The sequence below is a fragment of the Cervus canadensis genome, chromosome 32 (genome assembly GCF_019320065.1).
Source record: "Cervus canadensis isolate Bull #8, Minnesota chromosome 32, ASM1932006v1, whole genome shotgun sequence".
NCBI lineage: Eukaryota > Metazoa > Chordata > Mammalia > Artiodactyla > Cervidae > Cervus > Cervus canadensis.
In genome coordinates, this window is record NC_057417.1 from 29,455,950 (window position 1) to 29,479,715 (window position 23,766).

Sequence of the window (23,766 nt, forward strand, 5' to 3'; positions counted from 1 at the left end):
ACCCCCTCTGCTGCTGGAAGCTGAGACTACAGTGAGGAAGACAACAAGCAAGGGTAGAGACCAGGTACAGAGTTGGAATTGGTTCCTTTATGGAAAAACTGAAAATATAATAAAAATTAAAATAAAACCAGTTTTAAAAAAGCCAGCCCCTGGAGTTTCCACCTCCTGCCTCTGGCCCTCCAGCGGGATGAGGCCCCAACCCCAGGGCAGCGAAAGGATGAGGGCCTTCTGGCCCTCCTCTTTCCCCATTCTATCCCCATCTTAATCTCCACAGTGGGGGCCCCGGGAGGAACCAAACCTGGGTAGGGGAGCAGGGACCCAAGGCCCCGTGGCCCGGGGAGGGAGGCTCGGTGTGCACCCAGCCCCAGAGCTCCCGGCCTGTAGTGTGGGCACGGGCAGGGCCCCTCCTAGCCTGGGCCCAGTTGGGGTCGGGGCTGTTAGTTCCAGATCTTGAGGAAGGAGTCCCAGGAGCCTGTGGCCACAGCCATGCCATCATCAGTGACCCCGAGGCAGCTCACACGGTTGTCGTGGCCTGCGAGGACACCTGGGGCGGAAGGGGGCATCAGAACCCCTCTGGCCCGGTTCCCCTGTCCCTGCCTGCCCCCCTGCTCAGCTCCCGGTCTCACCTGCGCGGTCGCCCTTCATGGCATCCCAGATGTTGCAGTTGAAGTCGTCGTAGCCCGCGAGCAGCAGCCTGCCGCTGCGCGAGAAGGCAACAGAGGTGATGCCGCAGATGATGTTGTCATGCGAATACATGAGGAGCTCCTGGTCGGCCCGCAGGTCAAAGAGGCGGCATGTGGCGTCATCCGAGCCCGTGGTGAAGGCGTAGCCGTTGGGGAAGAACTGCAGGACGTAAGACCAGAGTGGGGTGAGGCCGCAGGGAGGGCTGGGAGCCTGGCAGAGAGGGGCCGTCCCAGCTCGCCCAGAACTTACGGCCACGGCGTTGATGTCAGATTCGTGGCCGATAAAGGTCTGTCGACACATGGAGTCCCGCACGTCCCACAGCTTGATGGAGGCGTCACAGGCGCCCGACACGAAGGTGCGGCCGTCGGGGGCCAGGGACAGGGACATCACATCCCCACTGTGTCCGGCAAAGCCCACCGTCTGCTGGCCGGTCTCAATGTCCCACAGGGCACTGGAGAGGTGATGGGAAGAAGGAAAGGGTCAGAGACGGGTGAGGACAGATGCCCTCTGCCCTACCCCCCACCGCCTGAGCCCAGGCCCAAGCCCGCCTCGGCGCTGGGAGCACTGGCAGCCAGCGCCTGCTCCTGCCCCAGATGAGGAGGGGTCCCACCCTCGTGCCTCCTTCCTGCCGCCAGAACAAGAGGCAGAGGGGTTCGCAAGGAGGGTGCTGCCACTGCTGGAGCAGGGGATGCACTACCTGCAGCGTAAGCCCTGAGGCGGTGTTCCCCCGCCCCGCCCCGGCAGGAAGTGAGGGTGAGCCCCGGCCGCCTGGCGCTGGCAGGGCCTCACCAGGTGGTGTCCCCAGAGCTGGTGATGATTTGGTTGTCATCCAGGAAGCGGCAGCACGACAGGTACCCTGAGGGAAGCGGCTGGTGAGCGGGGGGCTGTCAGAGGCCGGCGCAGCCCCTGCCCCCGCCACAGGGCCCGGGACGGCCAGGCCCACTCACCGGTGTGGCCAGGCAGCTCCCGGCTGACCCTGACATTGCCCTCACGGGTCTTGAGGCTGTAGATGGAGCAGATGTTGTCCAGCCCCCCGCAGGCCACGAAGTTCCCTGAGGGCGCGTAGGCACAGGTCATGACCCAGGAGGAGCGCAGCGGGATGGCATGGACCTGGGAGCGAGGGGTAGTGCCCAGGGTGAGAGCCGGCCCGGCGCCGCAGCCCCGACCCGTCAGCCGCAGGCGCCGCCCCTACCTTGTTGGTGGTGTAGCTGTCCCAGATGATGAGCTTGCCGTCCTGGGAGGCGCTGACCAGCAGCCTGCGGGAGTGAGGCAGGAGAGCCAGAGGGGTCAGGGTGGGAAGGCCCCTCTGGAGGCAGGACACCCTTCCCCCCTCCCATTTGGTGAGAGACAACTTCCGGCAGCAGCCCAGAAGTTCCCCGCTCGGTTTGGTACTGTTTCCCCGGCCCCTGGGGGCATCTGGGAGTCAGGTCTTCCCAAACTGACTTGCCAACACGGGCATCCTATTTGAGGTGCCCGATGTGCAAGGAGGCCCCTGCCCACCCTGCCTCAGCCCAGGGTGAACACGATGGCTCAGCACACAGCCCTGACTTCACCCACCTTGAGTCTGTCCCCCAGTGCATGGCATAGATTTTGGCCAGGTGCCCACGGAGGGTCCTCCGTGTCCTCATCTGGATTCTCCCCACTGGGTCCAGCCCAGCTGTGATCTGGGGGTGGAGGCAGAATGGGCTCAGGAAGGTTCGGGTGGCAGGGCCCACGGAGAAATATGCCTCCCACCTGAACTCCTTCCCTAAAGCCAAGTCCAGCACTGATTCCTCTCACCTGGGTCAGTGTTGAATCCCCACATGCTTTTCGGGCATCCTATAAGAGATGGCAGAGCCCGTCAGAGAGGCAGGGAAGATGGGGAGGAGAGAAAAGAGAACGGAAGACAGGGGAATGAAAAGGATGAGACAGGAAGAGATTAGGGTACTGCCCCCCACCACGCAGACACACACACCCCTCCCGTGCCTCCCCTGGCCCGGTACACACAAGCCACCAGGCCCTGCCCGCTCGGCTGCCCGCCAGTCCCTCACCCGGATCTGGTTCCGGAGCTGCTCGGCCTCCTGTCTCAGTTGCTCCAGCTCACTCATGGCGCCGGGCCCGTGGGGCGGGGTTGGGGGCGGCTGGGGGCCGCGGGACGGGGGCTGGGGGAGGCAGCTCCTCGCCGTTGGCCCGAGGCCTGGGGGATGCAGGGCTGACGTCAGGCCCAAGGCCGCCGGGGAAGCGGGGGTAAAGGCGGGGCCGAAGCGCGGCCCGGAAGGGGTAAGCACCGGTGGGAGGGAGGGGGAGGGGCGCCAGCAGTGGCCGCGGTTCCCCGGGGCAGAGCCCGGGTCTCTGGCCCGGAGAGACGTAGCTGTGACCCGAGCAACAGCTGACTTCCCCAATCTTCCTCCCGCCCCCCGGAAACGGAGCGAGAAGTGCAAGAGGAAGCGCAAGGGAAACCCCTCCCTCGGACAGCAGCCCGGGCGGGACACCCGTGGCAGGAACTGGGGGGCTGGCGGAGGAGGGGTGCCGGGGAGAGTCCCTTCGAAAACAGACCCGGCGTCCGCCCCGGCCGCACAGGCACCGCCCTCCTAGCACCTAATTTTAAAAGGGGCGGTGCCTCGTTAAATTCACCCCTATACGCCGCACACCCTCCACACACACACACCCCCAGCTTCGACTGGGGGTGGGGGAGACCACAAGGGAAAGCTGGGCTGTTCGTGGGGTTGCCTAGGCAACCGTCACCCGGACTGAGAGCACCTCATTGGTGAAGTGCCCCCACCCTAGCCCGGTTGCCAGGGCAACCGCATCCACGGCTGAGACCTGTAGGGTGGGTGACCCCACCCCCGGCCCCATCGCCCCCGCCCGACCCAGCCTCCCGCCCCTCCCGGAGCCGGCCTAGGTGGCTGTTTATAGGATTTGGGGAAAGCCGATTGGGCACTAATAGGTTCGGGACGGCTCACCCCGGATTATCCCTGGGCCGGCTGCGCCCCATTAGCCACCCGCGGCGGGTGGAGGCGAGGGTGGCGGGGAAGGCAGCCCCAAGCCGCTGCTCCCTCCAGCGCCGAGGCCGCCCGCCCCGGCGCGCCCGCAGAAAGCCCGTGGGAGCCGCTCTCCGGTAATTAGGTCTCGGAAGAGAGGTCCCGGGCCCCGAAGCGCGGAGCTGCTCTCTCCCAGGCGCCGGCGGGCGCGCTTAGCGGGCGGCCCCAGGCGGCCTAGCCCCTGCGCCCTCCGCTCCCCCAGAGCCCTGCCGCGAGCTCGGCGCCGGGGCCTCAGGGGCCTGGATGGCTCTGCTCCAGGACCCGGAGTCATACCCCCCACTTTGGACACCTGTGTGATCTGGCCATGCACACAGCACTCTGCCGACCCAGGCGTCCCCCCAATCCCCCCCGCCCGGGTCCCACTTCCCCCGGGCCCTGGGTGTTCTTCTTCCCCACTGACATTTCCCCTTGGTCTGTTCAGATTTCTACGCCAGCGCCAGAGGACGCCCCTCCAAAGAAAGGAGTGGGGGCAGAGCTCCCCACCCTACTTCCCCAGCTCCGGACAAAGCCCCTTCCTTCCAGCTGCCGGCAGGCCAGGCCGGGCGGCAACGCCAGACGCCCCGGGCAGAAGGAAGCAGCAGGCCAGAAGGAAGCAGCAGGCCAGGAGGAAGCCGCTGGGGGCGGGGGCGACGCTCCCAGCCCTCAATCCCCATCACCTTCCAGGGCCCCCCTCGGCGGCCCCGGACTCTGGGCATACAGCAGCCGGGGTCCCAAGGAGAAATGTGGGTGCCACCGCCTCCGCAGGTCTGGCGGGGCGAAGGGGAGGAGACAAGGGAGGGTCCCTGGATCTGGCAGCTGGAAGGCGCGGGCCGGTGCCGCGCTGCGAGGCGCAGTGGGCCTGGCCCTCCGGCCCCCACGACCTCCATTTTGCCCAAAAGATAGCTAGGTGTGTGTGTGTGGGAGGTCGGCTGGGAGCCAAGCGTGGGGTCAGGACTACTAAAGGGAATAGGGTGCCGAGGTGTCTGGTTCAGGGTAATGGGGCCAAAAAAGACGGGGCAGAACCCAAATCGAGGAGAGACGAAGGGAGGGACAGCCTCGCGGCCTTGCCTGCCTCTCTGAGGATTCTGGAGTTTTGCAAGACGAACGCCGGCGGGGGTGCGAAATGCGAAGACACGAGGGGTGCTACTCAGGGGCCGGCAGGAGGGTGGTAGTGGTGGGGAAAGGGGGCGGGACGAGGCCTAGAGGAAGCCCCGAATTTAGACCCCCAACTTCTCAGGGAGCAAGAGGCAGGTGGGGCTAGGATGGGGTCTGGGGCCAGGCGAAACACCCCGCGATGGTGCCAGGAGCGCGTGAGTTAATTGGGGGCGAGGGTCCCCCTGTTCCCCTTCCGGGTTTGGAAGCGACGGGGCCAAAAGAAGGGAGGGGAGGTCTGGAGAGTTACGTCCGCTCCCGAGAGGCCAGACCGGGGAGACAGACGGAAGAGAGGTTCCCCCATGGGAATTTGGGGTTTGCGGGGGGGATGAGGACTCCTTTTATCTGCGGAGGTACCTGTGGCGGTGGGACTCTGCGAAGGGTCGCTAGAGGAGCGCGGGAGGTCCTGTCTTCCTCCGCGGCGGAGGCGGCAGCGGCGACGCGGATGGATTTCCTCAGTCACCCCAACTCAACCGTCCAGCGCTGCTCTCCCCGGAGCGGAGGGATCCCGCCCGCCAGTGACGCGGCCGTCGCCGCCGCGCCCAGGGCCCGGCTGGGCGAGACCAACTGCTCAGTGGGGGGAGGCCGGAAGGGAAAATATCACTTAAGCGGCAAAGATTGACCCTGTCACATCAAAGATAGTTCTCCCCGATATTCTCAAGCAGAACGGGCCGAAACAAATGCTTTGCTTCCCGAAAAGACGCAAGACATCCCCCCCTGGGGCTGGCAGAGGTGGTACCGGCAGAGGGGAGGGTGAAACCGCTGGCTGGTCACGTGACCCGCCCTCCCGGATTGGGCGGCTCCAGACTGGGAAGAGGAGCTCGACGCCCCAGTTCTCCGCCTTGGCTCCGCCCCTGTCTGTGAGGCCACGCCCCTTTGGAGGGGCGGGGTTAGAGAGATGCCGGGCAGCGGGTCTCAAAGGTGGTAGAGGAGAGAGCGGCCATTCTGAAGGTAGCCGAGCAGGGAGGAGTAGGGGCCAGGCCAGCTCCTGAGAATTCAGGTGTGCTGTGAAAAAAGTCCTGCCCAGGCAATGTCCCCGCGTTGTCCAGTGGGCTGCATGACACTGTAATAACAACTCGTATTTATTGATTTCCACGCTTATTTAATCCTCACGAAAATATTATGAAGTACTGGCACTGTCCCCATTTAAAATAGTGGAAACATTCCTAGGGCTGCAGAGTTGCGACATGAACCAGGGCAGCTTTATCGACTTTATTGTGTGCGATGCTAGCCTCTTGATGAACCCCTCTCTGGACCATCCCTGCAAAAGGCTGAGAATATAAGTGCCTCAGCTTCCAAATTTACAAAATGAGACTATTGATAGCTACTTCCCCTGCAAATCACCTTGGTTAGTTATGAGATCCGGACGGATTGTGAAAATGTTCTGGTAAGTTCAAGTCAATGAAGAGCCTTCATTGAGTCCTCATGCAATTTAAAAGTACCAAACACTTTTTATGTAGCCTCTGTTAAAGGCATTACAAATAGTTTTCAAACCACTCCTCTGTCCAAGGGATTCTCCAAGCAAGAGTACTAGAGTGGGTAGCCAGTCCCTTCTCCAGGGGATCTTCCCAACCCAGGGATGGAACTTGGTCTCCTGCATTGCAGACAGATTCTTTACCATCTGAACCATGGGGGAAGCACGTTAGTTCCTCAACCAGAGATTAAACCTGGGCCCCAGCAGTGAAAGCACGGAGTCCTAAACCCACTGGACCACCAGGGAATTCCCATCAAAGCACCAATTTTTAAAGGAAATTTTTTAAAAAGTCATTCTTAGTTATGCACAAATTCCATTTACGTGCACTCACCATTTCAGTAATATATTAACAGTAGATAATAGATGTCAGAATTTGGAAGGGACCTTATAATTTACTTCTATTTCCTCTTAATCTACATATGGGCAAAGAGACTTCCCTAAAGTCATTTAGAAAACTAGCAGCCTCAGACTAGAACCCAATTTTGTTTATCTCTATAAGGCATCTGACACTGCTTCCTCTCACTTTGGTTTCTGTACTAATATGCTTCCTTACTTTAACTCAGTCAGCAAATATTTATTGAGTCCCAGTGATGTCTTAGGCCCTGGTGACACAGCCTTGAGTTTGTGTACCCTCCTTTGCCTGCAGGGAGCTTAGTGTATACAGAAGAGATGATGGTAGACAATCATGTGCATAACTATCAGTACTGGTGGCTTGGAAGTGCCATTTACTGAGAGCAGAGCAGTTGAGAGGGGATATATTTGGGGAGGAAGATCAAGAGTTTTTGTTTGGTTTTTAACATTTATTTATTTATTTTATTTGGCTGCGCTGTGTCTTGGTTGCGACACGCAGGCCTCTCTCTAGTTATAGCACGTGGGCTTAGTTGCCCGGTGGCATGTGGGATCTTAGTCCCCCAACCAGAGATCAAACCTGCATCCCCTGCTTTGGAAGGCATATTTTTAACCACTGGATCAGCAGAGACGTCCCAAGATCAAGGGTTCTAAGTTGGGACGTGTTAGGCTTGAGGTGCCTAGGAGAGGTGCAAGGCAGAATGCTCAGCAGTGGCAGTCTAAGTAGGTCTGGGGCTCAGCAGGAATCTGGGTTGGAATAAAGCCTTGGGAATGAGTGGCATTTTAGAGCAGATGAAGTCATAAAGAGGTTCAGGGAAAAGACAAGATGGCCTCAGACCAAGCCCTGAGGAGCTCCAACATTTAAAGGTCAGGCAGAGAACAAACTGCCAAAGGAGAAGCCAGCTAAGAAGAAAATCGGGAGAAGGTGGAATTCTGGAACGCAAAAGAAAAGAATGTTCCAAAAAGGAATGGTATATGTTGTTGAATGCTGCTGAGAGGTGAGATAAGGCTGAACTGGGAAGCGGGCATAGGGTTGACCACCATGGAGGCTGATGCTGGCTTTGTGTGGAGCTTTTGCACTGGGTGCTCCGCTTGCAGCGGGCTGAGGGCAAGTAAGAAATGAGGCAGTGGAGATGACCAAGGTGGCCCAAGCTTTGGGAGATTGGCTGGGAGCGGGTGGAGGAAGGTGCAGCAGCAGCAGTGGGAGAATGTGGAATCAAGATATTTGTGTTTTGATGGGAACTACGAGAGCTTGTTTAGATAATAATGTGAAGGACAGTGAGGAGAGAGAGGTGAAGATACAGATAGGTAGGGGATGACCAGTGGATGGCCAGTTTCTATGAGAAGGCAGAAGCTCTGGAGCACATGTGGAAAATCTGGCCCCGATGTGGGACACTTCGTCCTCCCTCTGACTGTTCTTTCTCAGGCTTCTCCTCAGCCTTTGCCACCTTCCAGGATCTTTTATAAACACTGATTTTCTGGGATCCCGACTTCAGCCTCTTCTCACTCCAAGTTATTCACGGTGACTCCAATCAGTACTGGGACTTTCATTACCCACGATTGCTCATCACTCTCAAATCTCTATCTTCTCATGCAGATTTGATGTCTGTCCAACTGTAGATTGAACATCTCCACCTGGATGTTTTTGGACATTGGTGCACTGTTGGAGTCAGCTAGTGCCAGCTTGGACCAGCTCACAAGAGCCTACTGTATCCCTCTCTTCCCAACTCCTTATTCAATGAGGTCATGTTGATAATAGTAACATCATCATCATGGTGGGAGTATTTACGCCATGGAAGTCAGCATATGCTTGAGATCGAGGTTCCCCTTCCCTGCAGAGTTGGTTGTTAAAACCATGACCACACTCCACTGTTTATAGATGTCTCACTCAACATATTCAAAACTAAAGTAATCCTCCTCCACCCCACCCCATCCTGCCCAGCCCTACCCCTCCTCTGAGTCTCTTGGCCCAGATAACAGCACCACCATCCACCCAGGAGCTTCTCTCTTCCTCATGCCTCATATCCAAAGGATAGTCAGTTAGTTAGGCTATAGTCCAAGCTGCTAGAATGAAGAGTCCTCAAAACTCAGTGGCTTAAGCAACAACCCCAAACTAGATCCTTCAGGATTCTGGGACATCTTGGCCCTCCTCAACCTGTGGCTTCCACCTCTGTGTCCAGTGTGGCCCAGGCATTTCCCACTACTGTATCTGAACCTCGTCTCTCAGGAAGGGGGTGTGGCATGGAAGCACAAGTTCTTTTCTATTTAAGGACACCACAAACTTCTACTCAGAAGTTGGCCAGATGCAAGGAAGGCCGGGAAGTGTAGTCTGTAGCCATATACCCAGCTAAAACATAGCTTGTAAAGAAAGAAGGGAGATGGCGATTGAGGTAAGGCTGGCAGTCAATGTCATCTGTAGATACAGCTTGTCAATGCTACTTCTCCAGTACTGCTTAAATCTATCCCTTCTACTGTATGCCAACAGCTACTACCTTTGTTCTTGCCTGTTTCCTAGTCTTTCAGGATAGTCCCTCTCTAATCAACCTACCAAATAGCTGCTAGAAGATGTCTTTCTACAATGCAAGTTGGATCATATAACTTTGCTGTTCAGAACCATGCAGGGTCCAGTGGTTAAGAATCTGCGGCCAATGCAAGAAACACAGGTTCAATCCCTGGTCTGGGACTAAAGATTCCACATGCCGCCAGGCAACAGAGCCTGTGCACCCCAAGTATTGAAGCCATGTGTGGCAACTACTGAAGCCCACGCGCCCTAGAGCCTGCGCTCCGCAACTAGAGAAGCCTGCGTACTACAACTAGAGAAAGCCCATGCACAGCAATGAAGAAGTCAGTGTGCTGGAACAAAGACCCGGAGCAGCCAAAAATAAACAAATAAAAATTATACACACACACACACACACACACACACATATAAACCATTCAGTAGTTCCCCACTGACTCCATGAGAAGGGCCAAAATTCTTTGCAAGACACACAGGCTGGGGCTTGTCCTGTCTACTAAGAATGCCTTCCACCCCGACTCCCCTTCCACTTCCTTGTCAACTGGGAAATTTTTCATTTTCTCATTCTTGGTTTAAATATTGCCTTCCTGACTACACCGTTGTTTGTGCCCCACTGCAATGCTGGCTCCATGCCTGTTGCAGCCTTCACTGGACTGTTTTTTCCTGGGCACTTGCCACCTGCACTAGGGGCTCCCTGGGAAGCCAGGGCACTTGGTTTGTCTGGTGAGAGTTCACCCAGCAATGAACGGACCCTCACAAGATGCCAAGTCACATCCAAGATGTGGTTTGTTGTCGTTAACAGGTGCTCAGGTTTAGCCAATGTGAGAACCGTTAGATGACTTTATTGAGCTAATCATCTAATCATCCATCTTCCAAAACAGACATTAAACTCAGAGTCACATCAAGTTATGTGAGTCATTTTATTCCCAGTGCCTATCAGACACCTGGAAAACATCAAACACCTAAGAAATGAATAGAAGCATGGCAACATTTTCCCCCAGATCAATACTCTTCACATACCACAGTTCAAATCTCAACTCTGGTCCAGTGGTTAAGACCCTGAGCTCCCAATGCAGGAGACTGGGGTTCAATCCCTGGTCGGGGAACTAGATCCCACATGCCACAACTAAGAGTTCGCCTGCTGCAACTAGAAAGGAAAAAAAAAAAAGATCCTGAGTGCTGCAACCAAGACCTGGCATAGCCAAATATATACATAAAATCTCAGCTCCATACCTTTACAAACTGAGTGGGCCAGTCACTTACCTCTCCGTGCCTCTGTTTCCCCTGCAAAATGAGGATGATGATCAGATCATTATGAGGACTACATTACTTAGTATTTGTAAAGCATTTGTAACAGTGCCTGGCACATAGCAGATGCTTTGTATTTGCTAAGTAAAAATAGAGTTCAGGGACGAATGTGTCGGTCTTTGACTACTTTTGTAGTTTCATCTTCCCCTGACACTGGTCTTTGCCAGCAGCTCGCATCCAACTCTCCTATTTCCACATATGGCAGAAATGTCCACCTCCCTAGACCTTTGCTCACAGTGTTCTCTGGGTAGAAGACTTTTTCCACCTAGTTCACTAGTGGCCCCTATTTATCCTTCACAGTTCAGCTCAAACTTCACTTTTGGAAGTCTCCCTGGACTCTCAGAGACAGGTAGCCCCTCCCTCCTCTGAGCCTCCATTTCACCACATTTTCATGCACAGCTGAGATCCCCATTGCACTAAAACTGCTTGAGAGCAGGGATATATTTTATGCACCTTGGTATTCCCATAGCTTGCATAATGCCTGGCACACTATAGGCATAAAGGATGTTTGTTGAATGAATGAATGGATGGATGAAATACATTAATAAACTTTACCTTAACCACTTGCATCATGCAATAGAATATCATGTCAGATCCTATGACAAATGAAAATTGGCCACAGTTGACTGGGAAATAAGTCTAGTCCTGTAGTTCACTGTAGCTTTTGTACCAACCATGAGAGGGAAAGTCACCTTACTAGATAGACTACAGATTTCTATGAATATGTGGATGATAATATTAAAGCCTAAAAACACCCAGGGGTTTTCTCAAGACCCAATGTTTGCTGAATAGTCCTGTATCCCTAGCACTTAGCCAGGAGTGAATCAAGCCAGGAACTTGATTCTAGCATCAGATTGAGTCCTCACCTCCAGCTGTCCTACAGATGGGAACAGTGAAACTTGCAGAGGGACACAGAATCATCTGTCAACTGGCTGACGAGAGATGTGAGTTCTAGTCCTGGTTCTGCCCCAGTGAACTGTATGACCCAAGATAGAGCCCTTCTTGTATCTGAGAAAATCCCAATAAAATCTAGGCCTTATTTCCATGATCAGTAAAGTTTCCCCTTGACTGGGACAGTTTCTGAATCTGAGGTCCAGACTGGGATAGGGGAGGGAGTGGTGGCAATTGACAAGATGAATTTAAAGGGGAAGTGAAGCAGCATCATTCAATGACAACCAAAAGGAGAGGTGCAGGCCATGAATAGAGTCACTTCTCATCCAGTGTCTTCCTTTAATTCTTACCTCAACATTTTAGAAGATGAAGAAATGAGGCGCTGAGAGGTTAAGGGGCTGTTCCAGTTCATCCAGACCACAGTATATAGAGGCAGATGACTGACCCTAGGGTCATTCTGGACTATTTCAGTTTCCCAGCTCCTGAGTCAGCTCTCTCCTACAGCTCACCGCTCCCACTGAGGCCTCCAGGCAGGGGAGCCAGGTCCGGACTCAGAACCAACCCTGGGAATGTGAAATGCCACTGCCGCCAGTGGATAACAGATGAGCCAGCTCAAACCATCTGTCCTCTGGCTAAGGAAGGGTGGAGCCCTTACAGAGTGAGTATCTGGTAAGCAGAGAACTTCAGAGGCATTCAGTCATCACACAGAATCCTCTTCCTCTGCTATCTCTGCTCTTAGTGCTCCACTCACCCCTAAACAAGTAGGTGGGAGTGCTCCCAACACAAGCATGTATTCATATGCACATATGTACGCACATATGCATGTGCACAAGGGCTTCCTTGGTAGCTCTGGCGGTAAAGAATCTGCATGCAATGCATGAGACCCAGGTTCGATCCCTGGGTCCGGAAGATCCCCTGGAGAAGGGAATGGCAACCCACTCCAGTATTCTTGCCTGGAGAATCCCATGGACAGAGGAACCTAAAGGGCTACAGTCCACGGAGCCACAAAGAGTTGGACATGACTGAAAATGACTAACACACACATGCATGTACTCACATATGCTGACACTCTCAGACACATACATACAGACACACACCTTCACACATGCTCACATAAGAGTCTCTCAGCTGAGCCAGGCTGTCAGAAGTGCTCCTTCCCCTTCTCTATCAAAACTACTGTGGAGGTGGCCTCATACTGGAAGCCCGGAAGGACTTAGTAGCCTATTAGGGGAAAACCTACTTGCTTGATAAATAACTCCTGAGAAAAACAGATGAAAAAGAGGTGAATGTGAGCTGAGAGCCATGTGTGGACATATGTGTATGTATAAGGCCAACAGGGACCAACGAGGAAAAGAGGGGCCATCAGAAAGACAAGGACGGAAAGAAACAGGGAGAAATGGAGACACACCCCCTCCCGTCCCTCTCCCTCTCTTCTTCCCTTCCCTTGTCTCCCATTCAGTCCTGGGTATGGCAGAACCTTGCTAAGGAGCCTGAGAATGGCCACGTCTCCCAAGAGTATGGCGCCCTCTCCTAGATCCCATTTTTAAAAGTAAGGGAGCAAGGGCCCCTTCAATCACTCCGCAGGTCTTCGAATGGACAAGGAATCTCTTGTGTAGTCCTGCTCTTCTCCAGCCTGTCCCTTAGGACCAGCCTCGAGGTCTTCGCTCCCCTCAATTCCCACCCCGCCACCTAAGGTTGAGGTGTCTGGCCCTTTAAAGCAGCGGCCCCCGGCCGGGTTATTGTCTCGCCTCTCAGCCAATCGGCGGCGCCGTTGGGGGCGGGGGCCCTGGCCTCCCGATTGGCCGTCCCGCGCCCCGCCCCGCCCGGGATCCCGGGAGCTGTCCGGCTGTCTCGGTGCTGATCCTGCCGCCGCCCACGGGCCGCGAGCAGCGCTGAGAGGGCACTATGAGCGGGGGCGTCTACGGCGGAGGTGAGCGAGCCTCGGGCTTCGGGATCTCCAGCCTGGCGCGGCCTCGCCCGAATCCCAGCGCCCCGAGCCCACGCAACCCAAGCTCTGGGCACCCCGGGGCCTGTCACCTCTGCGCTCGAGCGGGTCCAGCCCTGGGTTTGGGTCCTGCATCACTCCAACCTTCGACCCTCCTCGGAATGCTTGCGCGTACCTGGCCCAACCTCTCCACCATTCAATCCGTCTCCGCCCGGCCCCTAGCCAGGCAAGGAGAGTGGCCTGAACAGGGCCACTGGGCAGAAAGGGACTTTGGAGTCTTGATCTCCCACTCCCAGAACTCTGAACTCCTGGCCGAGCTCCCACCTGACCCTTCCGGGTTGAAGGTGACTCTGCCCAGATCTCCTCTCGGAGCAATCCATGGAGAGAGAGTTTGGGAGATAACCCCTCACAAGTTTGTCTCCCGCACAGATGAGGTGGGGGCGCTGGTCTTTGACATTGGCTCCTTCTCAGTCCGCGCTGGGTACGCTGGGGAGGACTGCCCCAAGGTGAGCCTTCCAGCCCCCTGCCCAAATCCTAGGACTCCCCTCCAGGCTACCCAGTCATCCAGGGCTCTCAGCGCCCAGAGAAAAGCTCTGCTGAGCGGGAATGTGGGAGTAAACCCAGGGGGTGGGCTGAGGGCCCTGCAAGATACGGCTTTCTCTCCTGTCCATGCCCCGCTCCAGGCTGACTTCCCCACCACGGTGGGGCTGCTGGCCGCGGAGGAGGGGGGCGGGCTGGAGTTGGAGGGGGAGAAAGAGAAGAAAGGGAAAATCTTTCACATCGACACCAACGCCCTCCACGTGCCTCGAGATGGAGCGGAAGTCATGTCTCCCCTCAAGAATGGCATGAGTATGGGACCCCCACCTACCGACTCCTGACACAGACCCAGAACCCACACCTCACAACCCGGGGCACAGGACCCCACATTCACGGAGTATTCCTTGCAGCTGCCCAAGTCCCAGGGATGCCCTCACTACTTTCCAAAGCTGCCTGGTTTCTCACAAGGGGCCACCAGATTCCCGGGAAAGGGGGGATTTCTGCTGGACCTTGTCTCACTTCCCCTCCCCTGGACTTGGCTTCCCTCCTTCCTTCCTGTTTCTGGACCCTTGCCTGCCCACCCTCATCTCTCCACTGGTGTCCTGGCCCCAGTTGAGGACTGGGAGTGCTTCCGTGCAATCCTGGATCACACCTACAGCAAGCATGTCAAGTCTGAGCCAAACCTGCACCCAGTGCTCATGTCAGAGGCCCCGGTAAGTGCGTAGTCCAGCCCCTTCTGCAGCCCTGGGGCAGGCCATTCACCTCTCCTCAAGCCATTAATCACTCCTCTTTACTTTTCAAACTTTTCCTTCCAACTCCGTCAGGTTCAACCACTTTTTCGTCCGCCCTGGGTTAGTCTCCATGTCTCCTTCTCTTCTGCTCTCTCCACTTACCTTTCCCCCAGTCATCCTTACACACTGCCCCACCCCCCAAGTCGCCGTGTGACCTTTTAACTGAAATGTTTGGTCAATGTTATATACACCTATACAGAATCAATTTTTTTTAATAAACTGCCATGCATAGCCTCCTCCTTCTATTATCCCTTTTCCAGAAACAATTGCTTTTCTCTCTTTTAGCTTTTTAATTTTTTTTACCATTACCTTTTATGTCTCTAAATATCATAAATTGCTGATTGTGAATTTTTTTAGCTCTAGGTATTATCTATGGATTTCCCACTATACAAAATGAGCACTTAGCTCTGTTTCCTCCCCAACCCACACCACACACATTTTTTCTTACTTGGAGTACAGTTGCAGTTTAGGGTTTTTTGTTTTTTTTTTTAAGATTCAGTGTTTATACTCTTATTATTATGTAAGCTAATCAGCCTGTATGCTGAGACAGGCAATAAACTATGGTTTATTTTCCTCTTGTGCAATTATTTGTTTTCTCTAGCACTGAAAATTTTCTGTTTTTCTTCTGTTTCTGTTTCTGTTTTTCTTCATTTTCTATCTACTTAATAATGTGACCTGAAATTATTCATCAGTTATCTTTATCTTTCCTGAAGACATTAATTGCTTTAGGTGTTTCATCAATTTCATCTTCAAGAAATCTCTCCAGGAGCCTACTGACCTGCTCTGTTTTAGACTAGTTAGCTTCTAGGCACAAGATGTAGCTATAATCCTGACATCTCCCTTCACCTTAATCTTAAGGAAACACTGCACCTCTCTCCTGTATTAGAAGTCCTGTTTCCTGTGGATCATGACTCTTTTCTTGATTTTCTCCCTTGTTTTCATGGAGCACATCTTCCAGTAATTGCTTTAGAAAGGACATAAGAAGTAACATTTTTGAGACTTTTCGTGCCTAACCTTGGATATATAGTTTAGCTAGGTATAATGCTCCAGGTTGGAAATAATTTTTCTTTGGAACTTTTTTATTAAAAAACTATTTAATTGGCTGTGCTAGGTCTTAGTTGTGCCACATGGAATCATCAGTCTTTGTTGTGGCATGCAGGATCTTTAGTTGTGGCATGCGTTTACCAGAGATTGAATCCAGGCCCCCTGCATTGGGAGTGCAGAGTCTTAGCCACTGGACCACCAGGGAAATCCCTTTTTATGGAATCTTGAAGGCACTTCTTCAATGTCTTCCAACATCTACTGTTGCCATCAAGAAAGTCAAGGTCATATATTTCCTGATCCTTTGATGTAACTTATTTTTGTTTCTGAGAGTTTATAAAATTTTCACTTTGTCCTCAGTGTTTTACAGTTTCACAATATTGTATTGGTTTATTTTTGTTCATGGCTCTGGACACTCAATGTGTCTCTTTAATTTGGAAACTTATGTCTTTTAATTCAATTAAAAAGTTAATTACTTATTTGTTGATTTATTTCTTTCAATTTTCTCTGTTCTTTCTTAAGAAATCCTATTATTTGGATTTTGTACCTCCAAAACTGGTATTCTTCTAATGTTTTCATCTTTTATATTTTATGTATCTCTTTCCTCTTATTTCCAAGATATTCCCTCAATTTATTTATCAACTCTTCTATAAAGCTTTTAATTTCTGCTCCTCTATTTTTATTTTCCAGGAGCTCTTTCCTGTCCCATGAATGTTACTTTTTATTTGTCTTTAAAAAATATTTATCTGTTTGGTTGTGTCGGGTCTTAGTTGTAGCACATGTTACAACATGTGGGATCTTTAGTTGTGGCATGTGGAATCTAGTTCCCTGACCAGGGATTGAACCCAGGTCCCCTGCATTGGGAGTGCAGAGTCTTAGCCACTGGACCATGAGGGAAGTCCTTCATTGTGCTTTTGATTTGCATTTCCCTAATGGCCAAAAATGTTGAGCATCTTTTTATGTGCCTGTTGGCTTTTGTGGGTTTACGGTTTTCTTTTTTTTTAACTCTCCCTTTATTATAATTTTGCTGGGATCTTGGGAGGGAATAAGGGCTTCCCAGGTGGCACTAGTGGTAATGCAGGAGACTATTTTACCAATGCAGGAGACTTAAGAGTTGCAGGTTTGATCCCTGGGTCAGGAAGATTCCCCTAAAGAAGGAAATGGCAACCCACTCCAGTATTCTTGCCTGGAAAATCCCATGAACTGAAGAGACTTGTAGGCTACAATCCATGGGGTCACAAAGAGTCAAACACGACTACCTGCGTAGCCTGGGAGAGAGTAAAAGTAAATGTTTGTATTCAATCCAACATTTTTACCCAGAAATATGTACTTTTTCAGCTTTCTTATCTCTGAGACGAGTAGAGTGGGAAAGAGGGATGTACTGGGGTCTTGTGGGGGGCAGGGGGAGGGTGTTGGCCTGAAGTGTGTATAGCACAATAGAAAGCTCTGGGCTAGGAGTCAAGAGACTGTGACTCTAGACCCAGCTCTACCAAGAGCTTTCTGTGTGATCTTGGCCAACTTCCTTCTCTGAGTTTTATTTTCTTCAGTTGGGTTTTAATTGTGATATTTCAAATTCTTTATAGTTTCAACATTCTAAAGACCTATGAGGGTCAGGGGACCTGACCTCTGTCCTCAGTGCAAAACAGGTCTGCGTATATGGAAGGTGTGTACATAGATTGGTGCCTTTCATTTCCTGAAACTTCGCCTCTTGCACTTTCTCCCCAGTGGAACACACGGGCCAAACGGGAGAAGCTGACAGAGCTGATGTTTGAGCAGTACAACATTCCTGCTTTCTTCTTATGCAAGACAGCTGTGCTTACTGCGTATCCTCTGGGTTAAGCTGCTCTGCGAGAATGGAGAGTCAGGGTGGAGCTTGTGGTGCATTGAGATGGAGGCTGGGCCTGATCCTATGGAGATAAATATCCTGGATGGGCAGACACCCCCCACCCCCAAGCCCCATTAGTGCTAAGAGCCCTTGGGAGCCGAGTGCTTTGTATCTTAGGGTGGCCAGACCAGTGGTCCTTTCCTATTCCTTGGATCAGGCTAAGCGTGGAGAGTTGGGACAATTAAACAACAGGGGCTGGGGCTGGAGAGAGAAGGGAAGGGTATATGAACACTGAGATGTTCCCTTCCCATTTATTTTTCTAAAAGGATCAACTTTGCATTGTACCCTGTGCCAGGCACTGGGGCTATATAGACCCTAATTTCAGGGATCCCGTAGGACATAGAACTAAGACTAAAAAGAGAGGCTGGATATTCAGAAGGAAGGAATAGAGGAAGAAAGTGTGATTCAGACAAGAAAAAAGTGGCAAAGGGTCTCAGCTGCCTTTCTCTAGCAAATGGGTCACAAGCCAGAAGGAGAGATTCACAGACTGGGATTGGGCTGGACCTAGGAGAATAGAGAGTAGGCCAGATCAGCTTCCAGCCTCCTTGTTCACTGCTGCTGGCTCTTTGACCTACCCCTCCCATGCCAGCTTTGCAAATGGACGCTCCACAGGTCTGGTGCTGGACAGTGGGGCCACCCACACGACGGCCATTCCAGTGCATGATGGCTACGTCCTGCAGCAAGGTGGGGCCTCGATAGGGGTCGGGGGCACCTTGATGAACCAGGCAATGACACCCCCTCCTTTCCAGGCATTGTCAAGTCACCCCTGGCAGGGGACTTCATCTCCATGCAGTGCCGAGAGCTCTTCCAGGAAATGGCCATTGACATCATCCCACCTTACATGATCGCAGCCAAGGTGGAGCCGCTGGGATGTCCTGGGCACTGACCCTATGACTGTCAACCCCCTGACCTATCAGATATCAGGGCGGGGAGCAGCCAGGCCCCAAGAGGATCCTGGGTCCTCAATTTGCAATTGAGGCATCAGAGATCCGGGCAGGTTGAGGGACATGGCCAAGGTCCCATAGCCAACTGCTAGAAGGATGTGTGTATGAGGGCCAGTGTGGTGGGTTCTGGGGTCCAATAGACCAAGGTTCAAGGTCTGCTTCTGCCACAGAAGAACTGTGTGAAATAGAGCATGAGACTGAAGCTCCTGAACCTCAGTTTCCTCCTCTGCAAAGTGGAAAAACTGCATGTAGGGCTGCTGCGAGTATTAAATGAGACCCTGCATGCAAGGGATCCCCACGTGGAACATGGCTCAGTAAAAGGCTGTTTCCATAAGGTCTGGCCTCCTACTGGATTCTCCAAGCCCTCGACCAAGCCTCCAAGTTCTCTGACCGAGGCCTTTTAGATCATCTGTACCCACTGCGTGCACAGCATCCATGGGGTGGGCTCTCCCCATTCTCTCTCCTCTAATAGGGAAGGGGGAGAAACACTTTTTCTGGGCAACAGAACAGAGAACCCGGTGCCCATTAGCCGCAGAGCTGGCGAGTGCTGGGGAGGCAGGTGTGGACAGGGCAGGTTGGGTCAGTGTGGGATGCGAAGGGCGATCGCAGGCTGTGCCCCTACAGGAGCCTGTACGGGAGGGTGCACCCCCAAACTGGAAGAAGAAGGAGAAGTTACCCCAGGTTTCCAAGTCCTGGCATAACTACATGTGCAATGTGAGGCACTGGAGAGGGTCCCCGGAAACCACCCCTCCAGCTCCTATGCCCTCCCTCATCGCCCTCCCCCACCGTGAGCAGCGGGGGGGGGGGGGGGGGGGGGGCGGGGAGGGACAGAGGCCCTGCAGGTGGGGTGGGGGTGGGGGCTGAGAAGGGAGCCCAGCCCTCACCACGTCCCTGGGCTCTCAGGAGGTGATCCAGGACTTCCAGGCCTCCGTGCTGCAGGTCTCAGACTCTCCCTACGATGAGCAGTGAGTGGGGCCCATGGCTGGCGGGGAGGGGGTGGGAAAGGGGCAGGCCTGGGACTCGGGGGGTCCCCTGGTCCTTCAGGAGCACCCCAAGCGGAATCTCACTCCTTCCCGGGCAGGGTGGCTGCACAGATGCCTACAGTGCACTATGAGATGCCCAACGGCTACAACACAGACTACGGCGCAGAGCGGCTCCGCATCCCTGAGGGCCTGTTTGATCCCTCCAACGTCAAGGTAGGGCTGGCTGGAGTCCTTGGATCCTGGGGCTGGGGGGAAGCTAAGGGTGACAGGGGGCTGGGGAGAGGGGACAGAGGGCCCAAAGCCCAGTCACCTTTCTCCACAGGGCCTGTCGGGGAACACCATGTTAGGGGTGGGCCACGTGGTGACCACCAGCATCGGCATGTGCGACATTGACATTCGTCCGGTGAGGCCCAAGCCTGCATCTGGGTGGGGGGGTCCAGGAGAAGTGGCGGCGTGGGGGGCAGGGCGGGGCCGTCCCCTGCCCCTTCACTCTTCCTCCCTTGCTCTCAGGGCCTCTACGGCAGTGTCATCGTCACCGGCGGGAACACGCTCCTGCAGGGCTTCACTGACAGGCTCAATCGAGAGCTTTCCCAGAAGACACCACCGGTAGGAGCCCACCCCCGGCCAGGGCCCTGGGCCAGCCCTTCAACACCAAGTCCTTCCTCCTTCCCATTCATTGAGCCAGTATTCCGGCCACCAAAGCAGCTCCTTCCCGCTATGGCCTCCCCACTCCGAGCCCTGTCCCTTCCCACTTCCCAGAACCAGGTGTCTGCTTCCCCCAGCCCTTCTTTCTTCATAGAGCATGAGACTGAAGCTCATCGCCAGCAACAGCACCATGGAGCGCAAGTTCAGCCCCTGGATCGGGGGCTCCATCCTGGCCTCACTGGTGAGAGGGGAGGGCCCTGGTCTAGGGCTGAATGTGGGGAACAGTAGATCCAGATCGCCCCCACTGCCTTGCCTGCTGCCTCATTCACTCATTGTTTATGAAAGGGCACTCAGTGCTCCCAGAAAGGTGAATGCAATCTCAGGACACAAAGCAGGGAGTGGAGGACAGGAAGCCAGACTGGTTGGCTGGGATGAGATTGTGGTGGTCTGTGTGCCAGGGTGAGCCCCTAGAGGTTTGGGGCAAGGTGATGTGATGGCCACAGGCATGTTTGGGAAGGTTATGTCCGACATGAGTCTTTGGGGATGGGGGTATGAGCTGAATTCAAGGGGACCTTGACGGGAGGCTCTTTCTATTGTCCTAGAGTCACGGAATGGGTAGCAGTGGGCATAGTGTGGTGAGCAAGGGACAAACCGAAGGCAGCAGTCAGGGTGGTTCTGCAGCGGTGGGTGGGGGGAATTGAGTCTGGAGCAGCTGCTGGGGCAGGGGCAAGACATTGAGCAGAGAGGTAAAGATGCAAACTGCATCTGACGGGTGTCAGCCACACAGAGGGGGACAGCAGGGACATGACAGGACAAGGAGGATATTGGCTAGAGGAGGTGCCCCCAAAGGGACAGAAGCAAGGGTCAGAGAGACAGAAGACTGACCCCCTGAAGACAGCTCAGGGTTGGGAGAAGTCCTGGCAAGCCTCCCGTGCACCTGGACAGACAGCCCGACCTAGTCCCTGCCTTCGTGCGTGGGGACAGTCTGGAAGCCAAGACCATCAAACAGGAGGTCACCACAAAGTGCGGGGTGTTCCTTCAAAGGAAGACCTGATCTCATTCAGGGGTCAGGAAGGGCCTCTAAGGAGCCTTCAAGCTGAGATGGGAGAGTGAGAACTTAGGAGGCCAAGCAGGAGAGAGGGTGTGTGGCCCCAGGGGAGGGTCAGGCAAGGCCACAGGTGGGGGGTAGATGCTGTGGGGTCAGAGTTGAGGAAGTTCACCTGGGCTTCCCTGGTGGCTCAGACGGTAAAGAATCCGCCTGCCATGCGGGAGACCTAGGTTTGATCCCTGGGTTGGGAAGATCCCATGGTGGAGGGCATGGCAACCCACTCTAGTATTCTTGCCTGGAGAATCCCCGTGGACAGGGGAGCCTGGAAGGCTACAGTCCATGGGGTCACACAGAGTCGGACACGACTCAGCGACTAAGCACACAACCTGGGCTGCAGAGCAGACAGTGGGTGGGAGAGGATTACCGTGGTCTCCACTGTGACCCGGGGTTTCCAGCAGAGCGGATGTGGGGGAGAGAGGGTTGGGAGCTCATCAGAGGTCTGACTGAGAATGTAGGCACTGTTTGGATGAGAGGTAAGAGGGAAAGGGGTCAAGGATGAAACCCAGGATGCTGGCCGCTGGCAGTGCTGTCTGAGAGGAATGTAACATGAGTCATGTATGTCATTTAAAATTGCTTAGTAGCCATATTTTTTAAAAGTCCAAAGAAACACACTAAGTTTTAAGAATATATTGTATTTAATCCAGTATATTCAAATTATTGGCTTCCCTTATAGCTCAGTTGGTAAAGAATCTGCCTGCAGTACAGGAGACCCAGATTCGATCCCTGGATTGGGAAGATCTCCTGGAGAAGGAAATGGCAACCCACTCCAGTATACTTGCCTGGAAAATCTCATGGGCAGAGGAGCCTGGTGGGCTGTAGTCCATGGGTTCACAAGGAGTCGGGCACGACTGAGCAACTAACACACTTATTTATTCAAAGTATTATCATTTCAATATGTCATCAATATAAAATTTGAGATGTTTTATATCCTCTGGATTTAGTCTTCAATAGCCAGTGCAGATTTGACACCGAGAGCACATTTCATCTTGGACTAGCTGCATTTCAAGTGCTCGATAGCTCCATTTCAAGTGTTCCACGTGGCAAGGGGCCACTGGATTTGGACAGGGCAACTGTAGAAGGCGAGAAAGACCAAAGAAGCAGGTTTGAGGCAAGGCTGGGCGAAGATGGTGACAGCAGTCATGGACATGTTGAGTGTGTGAGGTCCCAGGAGACACTGAGGACCAGGTGTCCGAAAGACAGTTGAGAATTTGGGTCGGGAACTCAGCACGGAGATCTGCATTGGAAACTAGAGATGGTGGGAAGGGTGGGGCTTTGGCACAGTAAGCAGAAGCCAAGGGAGAGGCAACGTGGTCCAGGAAGGTGTGTCCAGAAACAGGGACACACACACTAACTTTCAGGCAGATGCAACTAATCATAGAGATGGTACAGTCTAAAGTGCCAGGGCTGGAGGACCTCACGGGGTGTATTTCAACAGGGGGTGGGGGTGGGGTGCCAGAGTAAAGACATCATCCCCACCTTGATGTTAGGTGGTGTCGGATGGTGAGAAGGGTGGAGGAAAGATTTTTCTTGGGAAGGAGGGAGAGACTTGGCATGTAAGGCCCGATGGAGTGACAGGGTATCTGGTGGAGAGGGGATATGGAGTGTTGGAGCACCGGTTCGCTGGCCTGCGGCTGGCAGGTCCACCTCCCAGCTCGAACTGCCCTGGGCTCTGAGCAGACAGGTGCTCAGTAAATGCTCAATGAATGCATCGTTGATTGAACGGTATGAAGCGGGTACCCGCCCTCTGAATACAAAGGAGGGGGCAGGGAGATGGGGCAAGTTGGTGGCTGCGGGAGGAATGTGGGCTTGGGAGGGGGAGGATTCCGAACCTCCACGGGTGGAGTGTGGGGAACCTGCTCTCCCTCCATCCTGGGCCTCCCTGACCGCTGATGTCGCCCCCACCCAGGGCACTTTCCAGCAAATGTGGATATCCAAGCAGGAATATGAGGAGGGCGGGAAGCAGTGCGTGGAGCGGAAGTGCCCCTGAGGGCGCCCCCTCCCCACCCACAGGCCCGCCCCGCAGCGGTGGGGGAGGGAAAGCGAACGGAAGGAGACGGTTTCCCTCACCTCGGCTCTGCAGGCGCAGGATTGACAGCCCCGCCCCCCTTTTGTTCCCCTCCCCACTTACCCTCTTGATTGTGAAGTTTCTGGGTTAAATGGAGTAAACATGTTTTAAGAAAAAAAGAAGTTTGGCCTCTTTAGGGGTGGGCAGTTGGGGCAGGAGTCTGGAGGGAAGAGAGGGGAGGGCCACACCTACATTCATTCGGAATTACACGGTGGACACCGGGGCAAAGTCTGCGGGCGAGGGCAGAGCCGCGGGATCACGGATGCCTCGGGTTTCAGAGGGGCCGCAATCCAGGGAGGATCACGAAGCGAGTACGGGTTAGAGACGCTCAATAAGGCCGCAGAGGGAAGCAGAGTTGGGGGAGGAGGCAGCCGGGGCGGGACGGAGCCGGGGGGCAGCCCCGGGGGCGGGGCGGGGGCGGGGCCGGAGGTGGGGCCTTGGTGGGCGG

General features: G+C 54.1%; 2 protein-coding genes and 1 long non-coding RNA gene across 3 annotated transcripts; 1 reads left to right on the plus strand and 2 right to left on the minus strand.

Annotated features, from left to right (window-relative positions):
• Window positions 1-67: 67 nt before the first annotated feature.
• Window positions 68-5,356, minus strand: GNB2 (G protein subunit beta 2). The gene is made up of 10 exons (XM_043455092.1): window positions 5,193-5,356; window positions 2,715-2,860; window positions 2,464-2,502; window positions 2,242-2,348; window positions 1,877-1,940; window positions 1,632-1,794; window positions 1,474-1,540; window positions 934-1,135; window positions 627-843; window positions 68-544 (listed from the first exon to the last, which is right to left on the minus strand). Exons 2-10 carry the CDS (start codon window positions 2,769-2,771, stop codon window positions 438-440), a joined length of 1,023 nt encoding a protein of 340 aa, XP_043311027.1. The 5' UTR covers window positions 2,772-2,860; window positions 5,193-5,356; the 3' UTR covers window positions 68-437.
• A 7,815-nt stretch (window positions 5,357-13,171) lies between these two features.
• On the plus strand, window positions 13,172-23,437 carry ACTL6B (actin like 6B). Its single transcript, XM_043455672.1, has 14 exons — window positions 13,172-13,304; window positions 13,749-13,825; window positions 14,003-14,168; window positions 14,469-14,569; window positions 17,414-17,511; window positions 18,163-18,257; window positions 18,323-18,429; window positions 19,142-19,231; window positions 19,421-19,482; window positions 19,599-19,713; window positions 19,823-19,903; window positions 20,011-20,106; window positions 20,300-20,386; window positions 23,160-23,437. The coding sequence occupies exons 1-14, from the start codon at window positions 13,280-13,282 to the stop codon at window positions 23,238-23,240; spliced, it is 1,281 nt and encodes a 426-aa protein (XP_043311607.1). The 5' UTR covers window positions 13,172-13,279; the 3' UTR covers window positions 23,241-23,437.
• LOC122433110 lies at window positions 21,866-23,710 on the minus strand. The gene is made up of 2 exons (XR_006267031.1): window positions 23,511-23,710; window positions 21,866-22,323 (listed from the first exon to the last, which is right to left on the minus strand). It is a non-coding gene; the product is annotated as an uncharacterized LOC122433110 (long non-coding RNA).
• Between the last annotated feature and the right edge of the window lie 56 nt (window positions 23,711-23,766).